The sequence below is a fragment of the Bombus bifarius genome, unplaced genomic scaffold, assembly GCF_011952205.1.
Source record: "Bombus bifarius isolate JDL3187 unplaced genomic scaffold, Bbif_JDL3187 scf7180000007987, whole genome shotgun sequence".
NCBI classification, from domain to species: domain Eukaryota; kingdom Metazoa; phylum Arthropoda; class Insecta; order Hymenoptera; family Apidae; genus Bombus; species Bombus bifarius.
Window position 1 is genome coordinate 1426118 of NW_022884369.1, and position 19815 is coordinate 1445932.

Consider the following 19815-nt stretch of genomic DNA (forward strand, 5'->3'; position numbering starts at 1 on the left):
TGTAAGGTTGTAGTTGTACGTTGTACTTGATTGTACGTAGCGCTAGTGTGCCATTTTATTGTAGCTAAACAATGGTAATTAAATAATTGAAATATTTATTGTTTTCTATGTAACATATAAATGTAAGTAGATTAATATAATATTTTATGATTTAACTTTTTAATATATATGGATTTATTAAATAACCTTTATTTCAAAATTGTTCTTTCATCTTTCATAATAACAGAAAAGAAATTCAGATAATAATAAAATCCTATTATAACTTTCTTTTTTTATAGAAAGAAAAAAATATATAGGAATATGTTTTAATTACTATATAATATTTATATTTTAGATATTTGTTTGGAAATAACAACCATTAAAACTAATAGAACTAAAAGACCTAAAATAACAAATAATAAGACAGAAGAAAATATCTTATGAGTATGCAGCGTAAACATATTAATTAAAACATTTTACTAATTTGTTAATCATGTTTTTTTTTAAAAAAAGTTGTTTTCCAAAAACAGAAACTATTATAGGTTATGTAAATGATCGTTATTATTCCATTAAACGAACGAAACAATTCTTATATTCATTACAAATATATAATTCTATTAATTATACCAATAATAGAACACATTCGTGGTTATGTTGTGATATAAACCAATTTGGTAAAAAATATATTTTAAATACACTAAATAAAGATAGTCTTTCACATTTTTCAATTTTTAATAAAAAATTTTGTAAAAGAACATTGTCAGAAGATATTAATACATTTGGAAATCTTTCATATGAGGAATATGAAAAAATTGAAATGGATAAAGCAGAAAAAGAAGAAAAAAGATTCGCAGAAAAAGTTATAGTTCCAAAGAAACAAAGATTAAGTTATGGAGACTATTGTAAACTTATTAAATCTCATTTATATAATAAAAATTTACAATTGGCTCTGAACATATTAGACTTAATGAAAGAAAATGGTGATAAACCTAATTTATATATGTATAGACTATTACTTTCTGGTTTTGCTCAGCAAGGTGATGTTGAACAATGTTTTAAATTATTTAAAAATATAAGAGAAAGGGGTTTAACTCCTAATGCACCTGTGTATAATAGTTTACTTAATGCTTGTGCTGAAACAAATGATACACAAGAAGCATTAGATCGCTTGTCATTTTTACGAGAATATTTTTATAAGAGAAACATAGATTTGTCTGATATACATTATGCAACTCTCATTAGAGCTTATGGTCGTCATAATCAAATTTTGACTGCTTTTGAAATAGCAGATGAAGCAAAGGATAAAGGCATTTTTACACAGGATATAATTGCTGCTTTGTTTCATGCAATAATCAATGATAAAGAAAATGGACTAAAATATGGTTTAGTTTTGTGGCATAAGATGAGAATAAGTAAAATACAGCCAACTATATTTCATTATAATCTTCTTTTAAGGACAATCAGAGATACAAAATTTGGTGATTTAAAAGTAAATGATATTATAGTACCAGAATTAATAGAAACTCAAATTCAACTCAGTGAAACAGGAAGGCCAGATTTATTAGATTTTCCACCAGTATTAACTACTTCACTTATTTCAGTACTTAGGAAGAATAATTATTTTATCTCAAATAATAGAGATTCTAGACAACAGCAAGAGCTAAATATAGATACAATTGATAAGAATCCACTATTAACCCTAAATTTAAATGACATATTACAAAAAAATCGATTACTCTTATTTGGTGGAATTGATAAATTCTTAAAACGTATGAAAAATGATAATGTGCAACCTGATACAAAGACAATAACATTAATGTTGGATTTACTCCCACCTACAATAGAATCAGAAAACTCTTTTTTTAAATATATTGTTAAAAATAAACTAGAAGTTGATATAACTTCTTTTAATATGCTTATTAAAAGGAGATGTTTAAGAAAAAAATATGAAGCTGCTAAAGTAAGTAGTTATAATTTAATCAAATTTATTCTTAGTAAGTAATATGTAAATAATATCAATTATTTATATTACATTATAGGAAGTACTCAATGATATTCAATTTCATCATTTGATACCAAATATTGTTACATTTGGAGTATTAGCTATTGGATGCAGAATGCACAAGGATGGAAGAGAACTTTTAGAACAAATGGAAACCATTGGTTATGCACCAAATTATGTGATTTTAGAAACATTAATATTCAATGCGTGTAGTGTTAGAAACTTTACTTATGTGTTGTATTTAATGAAGTATATATCGAAGAATAGAATTGAACCATCGCAACGAATATTGAATATTTTAGAAAAATTCGATGAATTGATGTTGCAAATTATTAGAAATGAGGTATATAAATTATTTTTAAAATAACTGAAATATGTATAATTCATAATGATCTATTTTAATATTTACTAATATTTTAGGATAAATACAAGTATAAAGCAATTAATGAAATTATGAAAGATTATAACAACTTTAAAATAAAATATGAAAATTGGAAAGAGAAAGTGCAAAGTGATATTCTTGAAATATCAAGATGAATCTTTATTTTGTTTATAATTTCATTTTTACATCGATCTGTATTCGTATTGACTTGAAATAGTTACATCGTTGTAAAATAAAATTTGTACAAAAGCAAATATTTCTACATGTTTCCATTTTATATCTATGTATATAAATAATTATTTTTAGTAGTAATTAAAATAATTAAATTGGTCTATCTAATATAATGATACCCTGAAGATATCAAATCATTAATGAACATTAGAATTCTGAAGCAAATTAGCGGAGATAAGAAGGACGAGTTTCTTGTGTCCAAGGACGACTCCTTGTTCCTGTGTTGATTGCCCGTGAAGGACATGTGCCACGAATGCTAAGTTTATTATATCCTGTAGGTCCAGTTGGTTGTGCTCCACATGTTTCTAATGCTACAAAATCATCTACATGAAGGGAAGGTGGTCGTGAAGTATTTGGTGGTCTTGATCTAAATGGATCTGCTCCTCTGCCTACACTTCCCACTACTGGTCCTCCTCTTAAAGAATTAGTGAATTGTGTTCGACCTCGCATAGGTGTAACTGTAAAGGAAAGTTTTTTAATTAAATTTTTACCAATTTTGCGCCAATACAAATAATTACAATAAACATATAACAAATATATGCAATTTACCGAATGGCTGTTTTACTTTAGAAACAGGAGATGTTGTTTGTTTTTGTACATCTCTATTTTCTTGATCATCAGTTTGAGCTTTTGATTGTAATGGTTGTGTAGCATCATCAGGTGGGGTTTTAGAACATAAATTTTGAGCTTCTGTTAACAAATTAAAGTCGGTAGGAAGCAGTTCAGCTGCTAGCGCCAATAAATCTACTGTATTTTCATTTGAAGCTTGATTTGGACACATAAATGTAAATTTCTTTGGCCGTTTAGAAGCAAAATCTGGAGTACCCAAACATCGTTGAGAAAATTGATTCAATAGAGCTTCAGGAGTTGGCAATAATGGCTCTAACATTTCTGGAATTGGTTCTTTTTCTTCTTTATCTTCTGCAGATTTTAAGATTTCAACTAATTCTTGTGCACGTTTTATCTTTTCCAAAGGATGATCATTCTTATCCCATAATATTAAAGCTGCTAATTGCTGTATACGTAAATACAAAGATCTTCCTTGTGACTCAGACGCAATTAAATTTTCTAAAAACATTATAGTTAAATCTATAACAGGTTGAGCTTCTGGATCTTCGAATACCAAAATGTGGTCTAATAATGACCGTAATGCATCAGGATTATTTTCTAAACAACTTTTTACATGATATAAACCGTAATTATGACTAATAAGAGACAAAAGTATACGAAGTGTACTTTGTAATATATCGGGTTCGAATTTTGTGCTAGTTGCTAATATATCAATTAATACAGCTAAAATAGATAAAAGTGGTTCTTTACTTGGTACTGAATGAGTGAGTCTTTTTTCAAATGGTTCATTGACATCTTCTTGCATAAGACTTAGTGTACAATCACACAATGTTTCAAAGATATCTAGAATTTCATATTGCATCCTAACATCGTTTGTATTTTTAAGTGCAGTGCACATCATTTCAATAACAGGTGGATATTTTTGGTCAGATTTAACTTGTGCTCTAGATGCAGGACTAGTTAAAGTTAACAAAGTAGCCTTCATAGGTGCATGTCTTGCAAGTTCACTAAGTAAAGCAAGAATTAAAACATTACTTTCTAGTGGTGTAGCAGCTATTACACCATCTAATAAACATCTACCTACAAGTAGTGCTGTAGGTGCTGCTAAATCACTTAATTGTTTGCATACTTTTGAGAGAAGAATTAATAAATCTTTATTCCAACTGGCACAAAGCAATCGTAATGTTTCAGTTAAATTATTAGCTTGTGCCTGTAAATGTGCAGACCATAATTTTCTAAGACCTAAAACTCGGGTAGCATCTTCAGTCAGCATTGTTTGTTTTGAAGTTAAAACAGGTGGTAATAAACGTGTTAAAAGTTTCAAGCCTGGTATGAAATTACATGGGCTTAGAGAAACCATCTTGAGAACTTCGCCTAACATTTGAGTCCATAATGATTTTGCTACATTTCCAGATCCATCTGAATCCACAGCCTGTGTAAATACTAAGAGTGTCCCTACTATTTCCTCAGACAAAGTTTGAACAATTCGAATAGGAGGAATAGCTTCTACTAATGAATAAACACCAAGTAATGGTATTACAGCTGTTAGATCTTTGAAATCTGTAGCCATACACTTCACAAGACGTTCCAATAATGCTCTTGTTAATCTCACACATGGAAGAAGTAATGCAACCAATGCTAAGCCTCTTCTGCCTGTTAGAGCTGCACGATGTAAAAATGGTTGTTCATAGAATTCCGAAATATTTACCATAACTGCAATAAGAGCTGTCAAACCATCAGCAGCAAACAATTGAGTTAATGCATTCCTGTATTTTAATTCAATATAAGGTTCCATTGGATCCACATCATTATTTGAAGGAAAGACAAGATAATATAAAATTCTACATGCTGTAATTAATTGTCCTGGAAGAGAGGCTGCTTTATCTGCATTTTTTCTAATGCATGCAACAAGTGGTGAGACATCCCCATAATTCCAATGAGATGGCTGCGCTGCTGTTGTCAGATATGATGTAACATCTTTCAATACAGCTTGCGTTCGTGACTTTTCTAAAATAATTCCAGCACGATTTTGAAATACCTCTATTTGGTCAGAATAGCGAATTGTTGCTGATATAATTTCTGCAGAGAATTCACACAAATTTGAGTCAGAAAGATAGGGGATTAAAATTTCAATAAATTCTCCTTTAGAAAGTACTGTTATTACAGCTTGTAAACCTTCAGGAAATATTAAGAAAGAATGAAGTTTTTTTAAAGCTATCCAGTCTGAAGGTTGATATTTTAAATGTAATAAACATTGTACAACTTGAAGACGCCAAGCTAAAACCAATCCTGCACCAGGTAAATCACATTTCAAAGCTTTTAAAATTAATTTGGTAACTTCTGGTTCTTTTAATAAATATAATAAGCCTTCTTTTGTATCAGAAATACGTAAGAGGAAACGTCGAGTAGCTTTAATTAAATTTAAATCTGATTTTGGAGAAGTAAGAGCAAATAGAATATGATATAAAAGTTTATGATATTCGAAATATGCTATCAGATGACATCGAGGATTTCGATTATGTTCCCGTTCAAATTCCATTTGTACTCCAGCTGGAAGTTGCCGTTTTGGTTGAGCCATTAATGTAGGTGAACATATATATGTATTTGTTAATTCAGTAATAGCCAACTCATCAATTTCTTTCATTTCATCAAGAAACTCATATGTGTGAACTTTCCTTAATAAGGAACTTAAAGCATATTTTAATCTTGCTAACTTTGCTGTATCTAACATCATTAAAGCGTTTTTATATAAATTACTTTTTGATATAAGAAATTCTCGAACAATTATTGGACTTATTAATGCAGCATCCAATGTACGAAGAGCGGAAAGTTTTACAGGAAGTGCTACATTTTCGCGCATACATAGCGCTAATAATTTGTAAGGTGCATCTACTTTCAATAGAATATCTGGACCTTGTGGAAGTTTACATAAAGCTTCTGCTAATCGTACACCAACTTTAACATGGCGAACTTTGTAAGCTGGTTGAGGTTGAGCACATGCAAGGTCCATATCCAAACCAGCATTTACGATATTAGTCAAATCATTAAAATCCGTATTATTCAAATGAAAAGGACTAAGTATTGCGCATAAAGATTCGCAATTATGAACAAATGCCTCTTTTTCTTGACCTGAAGCATTATTAAAATGTAAAACTGACTTTGATATAGATTGAAATATTTCATGAATCTTATCCAGCATTTCTTTGTTAATGTGGTATTCTTCAACAACATTCGATGATTCTTCTAATTCAAACAGATCAGGTGGTGTTATGGAATAAATATTATTTAGCTGAATATTTTCACATTCATATTCTACAGTAGGTGGTATATCATCTGCCATTATATCTTCATCAGATAATATAGGCTCAAAAGGTTCTCCAGTTTCTTGTTCACCACCATCCTGTTCTGCTTCTTCTTCTTCAGCCGATATACTTTCAGGACTTAAAGAAACTAAAGATTCAGAAGGTGGTGAAGAAGGACGTTTCGTAGATTTTAAAGTGCTGTTTGTAGCATCTTCTTCCCAATGTCCCATTTCTGTCTTTCCAGTATCTGATGTTGAATTTCTAGATGATTCTACTATTTGAATTGGTTGTATAGGAGGAGGGGGGGTTGCTGCTACACATGTTTCCTACAAATTTCATATAAATCTTTTATGATTATTATTCCCAAATTAAGTCTTATACATTTATAAATATGTGTGTGCATATGTGTCTAATTTATATATACGTGTATATATACATATATATAGTAACGTACATTTGAGTTTGTTTGTGCTTGATTTTCATAGTACCATTCGGATTGTTGCTCTGAAATTTGAGTAGTATTTTCTACAACTTCTTCCAACCCACTAACACAAGCTGCAGAACCAGCAGCCGAACTAACAACTTCTTGTGGATTATTTAAAGATTTTGTTAATGTTCCATATACTGCTAAAGTAATTGTAGTATACCAGCCTCTTAATACCAATCCATCTGTTGGTATTTGTTTTCTTTCACATTCTAATTGAATATGAACATTTTGCTTATATTCCAACTCCCCGAGTGATTCAAATGTAGAAGCACCAGGTTTACTTAAATCATTTACAAAAAATTCAATTTCAAACTGAGATGGATTTGTAGCCCTAACACACATAAAAGAAATAAAATAATTTATTAAAAGAAAATAATTTTTTATCTTGATGTATAACTTTTATGAAATAACTCAATACCCTAAACGAACACCTCCAGGAAAATCAGCTTGTACTCTAGCACCTAATGGAATAATTCTAACTTCACTTATATAAACAGGTTTTGGAAATTGTACTAAATCTAGATTAAGCTCCTGAAATAAACAAATAGTTTTATTGAAATTATTATATTACACTTGAAGCAAATAAAATAACCTAACACTTACTTCAGAAATATCATGTGAAAAGGTATCAAAGAATAATAATTCTGTATTGTCCATGTTTCAGTTATTTCAACATAAAGTGGTTTGAAATATCATTTTTCTATAAAAAGATCAAAATTATGACTATACTATGTATTTGACACAACAAATACTTCAAATATTTGTTACTATTTTCTTCAATTATTGCATAATTACTTTCTATTTCAATATTCAGGCATTTAATTATAAACAAAACATTAATACTTACAACATGATTTATATAAAATTAATGTTTTAAAATCATTTTGAAAATGACATTTTCAATAAATTATGTATACAATGTTTGTATACATAATTCCAATTTCAATTTTCGACTTATATTATGGAATATTTTTTCTTACATTAATTAAAGGATATTAAAACGTATAGCAGTAAAAAGAAGTAGACAAATCTTAAGTTTTTAAAAAATTTGAGTATTTTCCAATGAATTATACACGTGTTATCTTTTATTCTTTTATAACAATATATATTTATTTAATTCAAGTAACGCCATCTGGTTTCACTTAATATCTACCTTCGGTTTCATTCGTTCTACTTCGTTATGAGTGAGAGAAATTGTAATGACTAATACCTGTGCAATCTTTCCTGCGAACGAATTTTTCTTTCCGTTGTAAAATTTTTGTCTACGATAAAACTTGAATTTCACATATTTTGTATATTTGCCCGATTTTAATGGGTGCTTTTTATATGTATTTTATAAGTAGTACTTATTGAATAGCTGTGATAACGACATAACTGATCTGCGTCACTGGTTGCGTTCTTGATTATTTGTAAATTTGTTTTTTGAAATCGTGATACAGCTGCAATGAAACAAAAGTTATATTAGATCAGTAAGTGTGAGGAGAGTTTTTGTTATAATTCATACTGTATAACATTAGAACATTGTAAACATTTTAAATATCGTTATTAAATTTAACAAATATAGAGTTACCTTTTTTCAATAAGAATCTTTCGTATTATATTTTGTAACAATATGTATGGTTAAATTTCAGTTTTGAAACAGGTGAAAATTTTTGTTAACATTATTTTTAGATTCAAAACTATGTATACATATGTTCTAAACTGATAAGGAATAAATGAATTACTGTCAAAACGTTTGCGATTATTATTTTTATTTATTAAAATATATAATATTATTATATTATCAAAAATCACAAAAATTTTTAATTTTATATTTATATTTATCTCCTATATGACCTATACTTTTGGATCTCAAGAAATTAAATATGTTTGTGTATGTATAATTAAGTAATAATAAGAAGCATCTTTAAAAATATTAGATATAATAACTATTTGCTTTTAGGAATGGTAGCTGCTGGAGCCACAGTTTTAATGGCAACCAGTGAAGGAACTTCAAATAAAACACAAAATAATTCCACACAATATGAAAATCATAATATTTGTTGTCACTATAATGAAGTACATAATAATCAACAAAATTCAGAATGTCCAATTAAAAAGAATATAACATCTTGTAACATAAATAGTAAGTATTTTAAATAATAGTAAATATAGTCCATATATTTTTAATTCTCTCAATAAGTTCTATATTATATATTATTGGTACAAAAAACAATTGCCAAAAAGTACAGTTTTTGGTATATATGTAATATACTTCAGTTTGATATCAACAATTGTCAATGTTTTCTGTAATAGAGAATAAAAGTCGTAACCCCATGTTGGAAAAAAATAGTCGATTGATTTCAAGATCAGAAAATAAGGAGAGTAGTAAGAATCTTACATTATATAAAACGGCATCAGTTCGTGAAACAAAAGCTTCTAGATTACGAGCTGCCTCCATTATATCACCTAATGGTAAGTTACATATTATAGCCATTTTAAATAGATCGATATAATTTAATATCTGCATATGTATGTGCTTCATAATTTATAATAATTACTGCATTTATATAGGTGGAACAGTGTTATCAAGAAGATTAGGTATGTCAGAAAATTCTACACCCTTGGGCCACCAACCTAGTACTAGTTTATCAATTAAAGATGTGAGTTATTATATCTACTGTGATTATAGAATATAAGTATATTAATATATTATACAATACCTAACAATATTATGCAGGAACATCCAATATCAAGTAATAGTAGTATTACAAATTCACCACGAGAAAGGGATAAAAGTTACAAAAGAAAATCATATTTAAATCGGTCACTTAATATGGAAACAGCAACAGGAGATCGTTCAAATCAATGTAAGTAATCTAAGAAGATTTATTTACTTCTTTACTACAAATTTTACTTTATTAAAAATTTTGTATATGTTTTAGCTGAATGTAATATTAGACAAACTAGAAGACAATCAAATAAACAAGGCTACATATCTGATACAATATCTACTTCATATTCTAGTAATCAACATCAAGCAACTAATCTAAGTAAAAAGCCTTTTGACTCAAAAATCACTTGCCCGAAAGTTAAAGAAAATTGTCCAAAAACTTATACATTGCCTTCACTGAATTCTCTTGCAAACAGTAAACATTCAAATATACAACGAACTAGGTAGTTCTGTTTGTTAATATTTTTATGGTGTAGCTTTTATAATTTACACTAACATTTGAAATCGTTATATAATTTAATTTTGCAGTAGTGGCGGACATAGTGATTCAGAAGTTTCGCGAAGAGTTGACGCATTAACAGCGTTAACAAAATCTGCAATAGAACGCGTAGAAAGGCTTAAATCACAGTCAAATTTGCCAACAAATTATGGATTACGATTGGAAAATCGTTCATCTAATATTCCATGTCAAGTCACGGAAAACAGTACGAATAATACGCGTGCATTGCAATTATCTCCAAGAAAAAGTTCTATTTTGAAAAAATCAAATGATGAACACTCTCAAGATGGATCTTTAAGTCATCAACATACACCAGTTTCAATTCTTAAACATAAGATGTCTGATATTGATACAGGCCAAAATATATCTACCATTGTGAATCATACAGTTCTGCCTGTAACATTTTCACCATCTGTTAGGGAACTAACACATAAAAAACATGGTATTTTAAAAAAGCGCAGTAGTTTGGATGAAAGCGAAATACTTCGACGGCGGAGTTGTTCACCCGATATTTCGTCTACTGACAATACTTATTCTGAATTCAGGCCGATATTAAAAAATCAAAGACGATCATCTTTGGATGAAATTATTAAAAGGGATCAGAGTCCAGATCTTCAGCCTACTTCAATATTAAAACGAAAATCATCTAGAGAAGATGATAGAGAAGATCGTCAGGTTGGTTCTGCAGAACCACAAGGTATACTTAAAAGAAAATCTACGAATAGTCAACGAATGACTACTGTTAATCATCACGTGACCATTACAATGGATGCAACAAACGTCACTGGTCCAGAAATACTTGATAGTTCTGAAGTAAGGCCAATCCTAAAGAAAAAGCATAGTAGAGAAGAATCATTTGGTAGTGATCCACCATCTTTAGAACCACGACCAATACTAAAAAAGAAATCCAGTACAGAATCGGATGAACATGACGATAAACCTAAAAAGACTATTTTGAAATGTACGCGAAAAAATTCACAAGATGAATGTAACTATGAGACAGAATTGACTTCACCAAAAAAATTGTCAATGCTTAGAAATCGTACGTTACAAAATAGAACAAGTGGAGTATTGGAGAATGATGCTGTACGACCTATATTAAAGCAACCTGGCAATAGGGACAACGAATCGCGAGTCCGTTTAAATTTATATGATGAAACAGTCATTAGTGATGATATATGTACAGAACCAACAAATTTATTTTTGCGAAAAAGAGCACAATCTGTGGGCCATATACAACCTTCTAATATTCCTAATGAATTCATTGGTGTACTTAACAAACGAAGATCTCTTGAGTTAATATCTGTAGGTGCTATATCAGAAGAAAAATCACAAGTGAAGTTAACGACCAGTAACATCTATTTAAAAGCAGCTCCTTCCCTAGATGATGAGAGTGCCAAGACTTCTATTATTCCTTGTGACAAATTGTACAGGTAATATTAAAGAATTAAGCTATCATCATTTATAATAGGTATTACTTTTTATGAAATTAAGGATTATATTTTTCAAATATACCTTTTATATCTATTTATATTATTTATATCTAGAAAACAACAATTGTGTTGGGATTTTGTTATGCTAAACGTTTCATTAAAATATATCCTATAATTTTTATCAACTTATTATTGTGTATCAATGTGATATATATAGTATTCTGTAGCATATACATTTGTTTATGTATTTAGTTTGTATAGTAATATGTAACTTTGGCAAGACGTTGAATCTGTGCCAAGTTTAATTATAGATCACCTAGCAATTCTAAAAGCTACAGAAAACAGAGAATCAGAGCATGCACACAACCTGTATGCCCATCTAAAAGTTACTTCTGATTTAAGATAGTACTTTAGATTTTTATTTTTTTTTCTCAAACACAATTCAAAACTTACAAAAGGTATTAAATTTAAGGTGTTTTTCTGTTTTCTACTTACCTGTATGAAGTGTATGCATAAACCAAAGTATAGATTACTAAAGAAAAAAGATTTATAAGTTTTAGTAATAGGTACTTATTAAGTCTTCTTGTGTGTATACATCTAAACTATAAGTCACAACATTTTTGCACTGTAAGGCTTAAAATAATATTGTTTTTAAATTTTATAACAATTTATGTAAATCACATTTCCTTGTTTTGAATTGTAGAAAACATATAACAAAATAATAATGTGTTTAATTGTAGCACAACGAAAGAGAAATTCACAGACAAGGAAAAGCAAACTGTCATAGTATTTGAAAACAAAGAAGGAAATAAAGTGATTTCAGATGGACCTGTAGATAACAATATTGATAATAGCACCTCAGTTTCCATTAGAATGAGTGATAAAGAGGGTTCAAATAATGAAATGTTGTGTGTGCAAAAAAAAGCAGATGATGGAAACATCCAAGAAAATAATAGTGTACATCGCAGCAACAGTGTTTCCAAAATGACATTGCATTTTAAAACTTTGCACGAAAAGGCAAATTCTAAGGAAAAGGATGGCATGTCTCAAAAAACACCGAATAAAGGTTCACATGGTGTACAACGATATAGAGATCGAAAGAATCAAGGAAATGATAGATTTAACACACAACCAATAACTTTTCAAGAAGTGCAGGAAGCAGTTCTACAAAATCAACGCAATGTCACATCAGTTAAAAAATCAAGTTTGGCAGAAACTACAACTGATGATGAATTTGACCCTTCTAAATTAAGTTTGGCAGAACGGGTGCGTTTGTTCAATCAAAAAATTGATACCGAAAAAAGTTCAGTATCAAATACCATGCCATTAGAAAGACATTCACGCAGACGGCCGGCTGCTCGTTATAAAACACAACCAGTTACATCCGAAGAAGTCGAAGTAGCATCTCGAATATCTCCATTAAATACTATTAATCAATGTTCGTTAGATACTAGTAAGCTTTGTATGTTTATTATGAAACATATATTTGTATAATATAAATTATCAATATTCTAATTATTTCAATTTTAAGGTGATTTGCCGAAAAGCATTTTAAAACCTGTCGCGTTACAAGCACATAATTCGTTGCAAACAAAAAGTCTTGAACTCGAAGGAATGAAATTAATAAAATCTGTACTTAAAAAAGAATCTGAAGAATTAGAACAACGGACATCTGAAAGTTGTGATATTTCATCGCGTTTTAAATTAAAACCTAATTTAAAATTGGAAGAAAATAAGGTAAATAGTATTTGACTAGGAAAAATAAATGATTTAATATAAATATGGACTTTAGTTTTGATATAAACCGTTATATACAGACAGGAAGCATAATGGAAAATAATTATCCAACGCAATATGGTTTGAGTTGTGCCTATAGTGAAAAAGATAACCATATAGAAGGTAGGCAACATAAAATTAAACAAAAGTATACAGTGCCTTTTCACAAATATAGTACTCAGGATGAATTAAATAGAACAAAAATCAAATCTGCATTAAATAACATAGATAATGTTCAAACTGTAATTGCTACATCTAAGAAATACGAAGAAACTCTTCAAACATCTGGAGGTGAGACATTCTCTGTAAGTCATGAAACATGTAACATAAAAGCTGAAGCTGCATCTCCTTATCGTCATCCTATTTTTTCAAAACAAACCAGGTAACAGATTTTATATTTATCTATTTATAAAAACTATATTAAATGAAATATAATTCTATATTAATATAAATATATTTTTAATGTTAGATATTAATAAGGCTTGTAAAAGTTGCATAAATGATCAAAAAATTTGCTACACTTTTTAGTAGAATATGTTTTATCAAATATGACTTTTACCTGACGTCGAACCTTCTATTTATTGTTTCAACTACTGATAAGATTACATTATGTAAAAAGGCATGGGTGTAAACGTATATATGTATTACAATTAACTACTTATAGGTGTACTTCATTGTCAAAGAGCGTTAGTCATCATGCGATTAGCAACAAAACCAATGAATGTGAGTCGAATAGTGCAATAATACCAAAGCATGGTGTACATCTTCCAGAACTATGTCGTAGCGCAACGCAAGCAATACCGACAATAGATACTAATGATGGCCCAAGTATGAGTATTGCAGAACGACTAGCTGCGCTACAACGTAGCGGAAATACAAACTGGAAACGACGTATAGCTTCTGAATCATCTAATTCAGTGGTAAATGACATTAAATTAATTTTATTGCAAAATCAGAGCATATTGCATTATTTACTATTAGTAATTAAAATTGATATTAGGATGGAGTATGTTCCAATTCATTGAATAAGGAAGAACTGAGTATCAAACAAGGAGTACTTGCAGATTGTCTTGGAAAGTTAGAATCTGCAACAGAAGGTTGGAAGAAAAGAATAGCAGCTCCAGATGTAACAAAGTTTACAGTAGCTGGTAAAATGAAGGTAGAACAATTGGAAAACGTAGATCCAGGATCATCATCTCCGCTTATTGAAGCTACAGGAAATATTATAGATAGAAAGAAAAAAACCCCTCGTCCTGAACGATTTAGAGCAAAGAAAGGTAATATTATTTAAAATATTTTCAACGCTTTTAAACATAAATCTCTAAGTAGAGTATTAAGGACGTCATCATTTATTTTCAGGATATATGAAAGATGCTGTATCTACTCCAACTAGTCCAAATAAAGATTCATGTATTAAATTACGAGGAAGCTTCTCTGAACCTGCAAGCGATGACAGTGGTTAGTGAATAGTTATTTTAGGAGTTATATCAGAGTATTTTTCTTTCACCATTAGCATTACTTAAAAATGTATGTCATAGCTGAAGAAGTGAAAATGGCGAAGAACGTATCACCTGTTGTCTCAGTACCTAAGATAGACGACGAGACATTCACCTCCTTCTTTACTGGAATTTCATTAGAGAAATGCGAGGCTGAATCTGTTGATTTAAATGAAAGCGATTTCGATATGATTACATCGCAATCTGAATTGTAAGCCTTTTATTTTTTACTAATATTGTTAATCATACAGTAAGTTTTAGGTTCTCATATATTTATATTATTATAGATTAGTTCAAAAGCGAAATATACGATTGAAACGACGACGGTTTGTGTCTAGAAATCCACTTAAAACGCTTGCAGCTCGTACTGACTTAAAATCAGAGTATACTGAGATACGAACTGGTATTGCAGAAAAAGTAATGAAACAATTAAATGTTGAAAAATGTAAGTCTTTATCGAATATTAAATACTTGATATGTGCCACTATAATATTTATGTTATTGTACCATGTTACAGTAGCGAAAAATTCATCATTAGCTATGGAAGCTTTAGCTGGCCTAGCTTCTACTGAAGACTTTAGTAATATAACACTAAGGAACGTAACAGATACAAATATTTCTTCGAATAGATTACAGCCATACAAAGACTTGATGTTAATTTTAATTAAAGGCCGGAGACATGTACAAGTGAGATTAGTCGAGCCAGTTGCAGAAAGCATAAATAGTGGCGATAATTTTGTTCTAGTAACAAAATCAGAGGTTTATAATTACATTGGAAAATATTGTAATGTTATCGAAAAAGCACGAGGCGCAGAAATTGCATTGAGTATTCAGCAAAATAAGGATCTTGGTTGCCAAACGTTTCAAGTTATTACTATTAATGAAGATAAATTAACTTGCACAAAAAGTCAATTACAAAAATTCTGGAGCTATCTTGGTGCAGAAAATGAGAACGTAGATGGTAAGCTAGTAGTGTGTCATATATGATGTAACAATATCTTGTAAAACATTAATAGCATTGTATAAATAATAGTCATTGAGGGTGGACATCCTGATGAAGATGAGCTTTACGAAACATTCATGATAGATACAAATATGGTATACGAAATTAAAGATGAAGAACTGGTGCCACTTGAAAAATATTGGGGTACTATACCAAAAATTGAAATGCTCGACCCAAATAAGGTAGATATTTTAACATGATATGTGGGATGTTTCCGAAATCATAGTATAGCTGAAAAACACGTAATCAGAGCTTCATATGAAAAACTTTTATTCTATATTTTTGTCTTACTTTTACACAAGAAAGCATCTCCTTTCCGATTAAATCACAGTTTTGGAACCATCTTATATATTTTCTACAGTTAATTTAATTATTTATAGTTATATTTTTTTCTTTTATAAGGTGCTAGTATTTGATTTTGGTAGCGAAATGTATATATGGAGTGGTAAAGGAGCTTCAACTGATAAAAAGAAACTTGCTACACATCTTGCTACAGAAATGTGGCAAGAAGGATATGATTATTCGGAATGCACTGTGTGTCCAATTAGTGCGGCATCTATGATTGGTAGACGCACCGTGTCAAAAATAGACTTAAAATCTGCTAAAGTCAGACCTAAATGGTGTTTACTTGCTAAATTGACACAACATGTTGAAACAATACTTTTCAGGGAAAAATTCCTTGACTGGCCAAATGTTTCTCGTATAATACGAATTCGAGGTACTAAGAGTAAAGAGAACGTTGATGGAACTGTAACTATAGAAGTGTGTAATATTAATAATTTATTAGAAGAAAATACCATTCCAGTTGATTTGGTTCTTGAAGGAACTCATTTAGGTAGAGGCACTGGTTGGTATGACGATGAGGTAATAAAAATTATTACTTAATAATATACATTAAACAATGATTATATGGTATATATACCATTCTTCAATAATTAACTACATAATTCTTCAGCAAATGAAGCAATTCATTGTTACAACAATGGGTATAAAAGTGTGGCATATTGATGAATTTTCACATAGTCTTCTGGATGATTCATCTGTTGGACAATTTCATTCTGCAGATAGTTATATTGTATATTGGATGTATTCTGTTACAGTTACTGGTAAATATTATTATTTTTGACATAAATACATTTAAAAAAATATATACAGGGTGGTTGGTAATTGGTGGTACAAGCGGAAAGGGGATGATTCTACGCGTAAAAAGAAGTCGAAAATATAGAATAAAAATTTTTCGTTTGAGGCTTTGTTTCCGAGAAAATTGACTTTGAATTTTCGCTCGGTACGCGTGCACTTTATCACTTCTCGTTATAACGGATCTCACTGTAGATCGTTGTCTCGATGGAAAAATTAAAAAAAAATTTTTAAAAATTAAAAAAGAAAAATTAAAAAAAAATTTTTATTCTATATTTTCGACTTCTTTTTTCGCATAGAATCACCCCTTTCCGCTTGTACCACCAGTTACCAACAACCCTGTATAAATACTGATAAATATGTTATGTCTTAGTTTTATAAGTTTAATGAGATGCGTTATACTGATTTTTATCCAGGTCGTGAGCTTAGTGGTTTACCGTCAAAACATTCTGCAAAGGGACGCGATCGCTCAGTATATTTTATTTGGCAAGGGCAAAATGCATCTTTGAATGAACAAGGTGCTGCAGCGTTACTAACTATAGAATTAGATAACGATCAAGCACCTCAGGTAATTATTAACGAAGATTAGAAACATTACTCGAATTAATATTTTAAATTTATATGCACACCTTTATAGATTCGTGTAGTTCAAGGATATGAACCAGCTGCATTTCTCAATTTATTTTCTGGAGGTATGATTGTACATAGTGGCAAGAAAACGAATACAAAATGTGACGAACGATGGCGATTGTATATATGTCGTGGTACTTTAGAGTCAGAGGTGTCTTTAATAGAGATTCCTTGTAGTACTCGTCAATTACGTAGCAGAGGTTCACTTATATTATTAGACACTAAAAATAACAAAATTTATATATGGCATGGATCTAATTCTTTACCTCATATTAAACAGGTATTCTTATTAAATTTCGTATTACAATGAATTTTGAATAGTACAAAAATCAAAATATTAGATGGAATAATTTTTATATACAGGGTGGTTGGTAACTGGTGGTACAAGCGGAAAGGGGGTGATTCTACGCGAAAAAAGAAGTCGAAAATATAGAATAAAAATTTTTCGTTTGAGGCTTTGTTTTCGAAAAAATCGACTTTGAATTTTCGCTCGGTACGCGTGCACTTTATCACGTCTCGTTATAACGGATCTCACTGCAGATCGTTGTCTCGATTGACGTTATGTTGATAAACACTTCCAATGTGACCGAAGTGTTTTCCTACTTATTAACTTACTATCCGACTTTTATCGCTATCCACTATCAGTACTTATTAGTCTACCATCATGTCTACATACAGCAATCGAGAATATACGGACATGAACACTTTCGTTAGGTGCGTGTGGTGGTAACGCATCAGCCGCAGCTGATCATTACAGACACGGGTATCCCAATCGTCGACATCCTGACAGACGTATTATTCAAAGAGCAGAACGAACCCTCGGCGAATATGGTTCTTTTGAAAAACTTAGACGACATGGTGGTCGTCGACGACGCATTAGTGTAAATGTTGAAGAGCAAATACTAAAGGACGTTTTGGAACATCCTGACATAAGTGCAAGAAACCTTTCTTTGCGGTATAATCTTAGTTGCTTCACGATTCTTCGAATTCTACACGAAAACAATTTACATGCTTATCATATCACCAGAATACAAGAACTCATGCCTCATGATAAGATTTCGCGAAAGGCATTTTGTCATTGGTTGCTTCAACAGCATGCCAACGATGCAGAATTTCTGTTAAAAATTTTATGGACCGATGAAGCGAAATTTACAAGGGACGGCATGTTCAATGTCCATAACATGCATAATTGGCAAAATGAGAATCCTTACTCTATTCTTGAAACACATTTTCAAGTAAGATGGAACGTAAACGTCTGGGCTGGCATAATCGGACATCTAATTATTGGGCCATATTTTTTCGAAGGAAATGTAACGTCAGCAGCATATTTCGATTTCTTACAAAACAAACTACCGGAATTATTAGAAGATGTACCGCTGAGAACTAGAGGAAGTTTAATTCTTCAACAAGACGGTGCACCGTCACATTTTAGTCGTCATGTAAGAGATTTTTTAAACCAACATTACCAAGGCTGGATTGGTAGTGTTGGAACAATAGCTTGGCCACTACGCTCTCCTGACTTAACTCCGCTTGACTTTTATTTATGGAGCCATATTAAATCAATTGTCTATTCTGAAGAAATCGCAAGTTGCGAGCAATTGAAAGAAAAGATTATTGTAGCCTTTCATACTTTAAAAAAATCGAATACGTTAAAAAGTGTTCATATAAATTTAATTAGAAGAGCAGAAGTATGTGTTCGGCAGAATGGGCAACATTTTCAGCAATTTTTGTAATAATAAACTTTATGATTACTTCATATTATTTCATTATGTATTCTTAATTTTCCGTTACGGCAAAAACAAACTTAAACTGCGATAATATCCATCGAGACAACGATCTACAGTGAGATTCGTTATAACGTATCGCACGCGTACCGAGCGAAAATTCAAAGTCGATTTTCTCGAAAACAAAGCCTCAAACGAAAAATTTTTATTCTATATTTTCGACTTCTTTTTTCGCGTAGAATCACCCCCTTTCCGCTTGTACCACCAGTTACCAACTACTCTGTATATATATATACAATGTTAACTTATATCTAGCATGCAGTTAATGCAGCAGCAAAATTAAAAAAGAATCGTCCTCAAGAAACTGGTTTAACATCTGAAGGTGATATAGAAATTTTTGAAATTGATGAAGGAATGGAACCAGAAGAATTCATCAATGGTAGGTAAAAGT

At 30.5% G+C, this 19815-nt stretch overlaps 3 protein-coding genes across 8 annotated transcripts in view; 2 read left to right on the forward strand and 1 right to left on the reverse strand.

The window, feature by feature from the left end:
• Positions 1-2716, forward strand: LOC117205156 (pentatricopeptide repeat-containing protein 1, mitochondrial). Its single transcript, XM_033443295.1, has 4 exons — positions 1-122; positions 335-1939; positions 2019-2324; positions 2402-2716. Exons 2-4 carry the CDS (start codon positions 473-475, stop codon positions 2516-2518), a joined length of 1890 nt encoding a protein of 629 aa, XP_033299186.1. The 5' UTR covers positions 1-122; positions 335-472; the 3' UTR covers positions 2519-2716.
• On the reverse strand, positions 2714-8297 carry LOC117205155 (protein virilizer). 2 transcript variants are annotated; one of them, XM_033443293.1, is made up of 6 exons: positions 8164-8297; positions 7557-7653; positions 7372-7484; positions 6921-7284; positions 3144-6792; positions 2714-3052 (listed from the first exon to the last, which is right to left on the reverse strand). In XM_033443293.1, exons 2-6 carry the CDS (start codon positions 7608-7610, stop codon positions 2760-2762), a joined length of 4473 nt encoding a protein of 1490 aa, XP_033299184.1. In that variant the 5' UTR covers positions 7611-7653; positions 8164-8297; the 3' UTR covers positions 2714-2759. The 2 variants fall into 2 exon arrangements, with proteins under 2 accessions (XP_033299184.1, XP_033299183.1); XM_033443292.1 differs by lacking the exon at positions 8164-8297 and adding an exon at positions 7801-8037.
• The window catches only part of LOC117205153 (supervillin), a 13059-nt gene continuing 1383 nt past the window's right edge, over positions 8140-19815 (forward strand). Inside the window, exons 1-23 of one of the 5 annotated variants that reach the window (XM_033443287.1) lie at positions 8140-8422; positions 8896-9078; positions 9249-9407; positions 9507-9595; positions 9673-9802; positions 9878-10109; positions 10195-11598; positions 12339-13051; positions 13130-13335; positions 13416-13497; positions 13603-13756; positions 14039-14294; positions 14375-14651; positions 14734-14832; positions 14913-15081; positions 15158-15315; positions 15388-15831; positions 15904-16055; positions 16276-16737; positions 16829-16979; positions 17427-17578; positions 17648-17920; positions 19680-19803. In XM_033443287.1, coding sequence (XP_033299178.1) covers positions 8898-9078; positions 9249-9407; positions 9507-9595; positions 9673-9802; positions 9878-10109; positions 10195-11598; positions 12339-13051; positions 13130-13335; positions 13416-13497; positions 13603-13756; positions 14039-14294; positions 14375-14651; positions 14734-14832; positions 14913-15081; positions 15158-15315; positions 15388-15831; positions 15904-16055; positions 16276-16737; positions 16829-16979; positions 17427-17578; positions 17648-17920; positions 19680-19803 — 6067 coding nt within the window. In that variant the 5' untranslated portion in view covers positions 8140-8422; positions 8896-8897. Of the gene's footprint in view, positions 8423-8624; positions 8827-8895; positions 9079-9248; positions 9408-9506; positions 9596-9672; positions 9803-9877; positions 10110-10194; positions 11599-12338; positions 13052-13129; positions 13336-13415; positions 13757-14038; positions 14295-14374; positions 14652-14733; positions 14833-14912; positions 15082-15157; positions 15316-15387; positions 15832-15903; positions 16056-16275; positions 16738-16828; positions 16980-17426; positions 17579-17647; positions 17921-19679; positions 19804-19815 lie in introns of those variants that run through there. The other 4 variants (XM_033443282.1, XM_033443283.1, XM_033443285.1 and 1 more) reach the window with 4 other exon arrangements.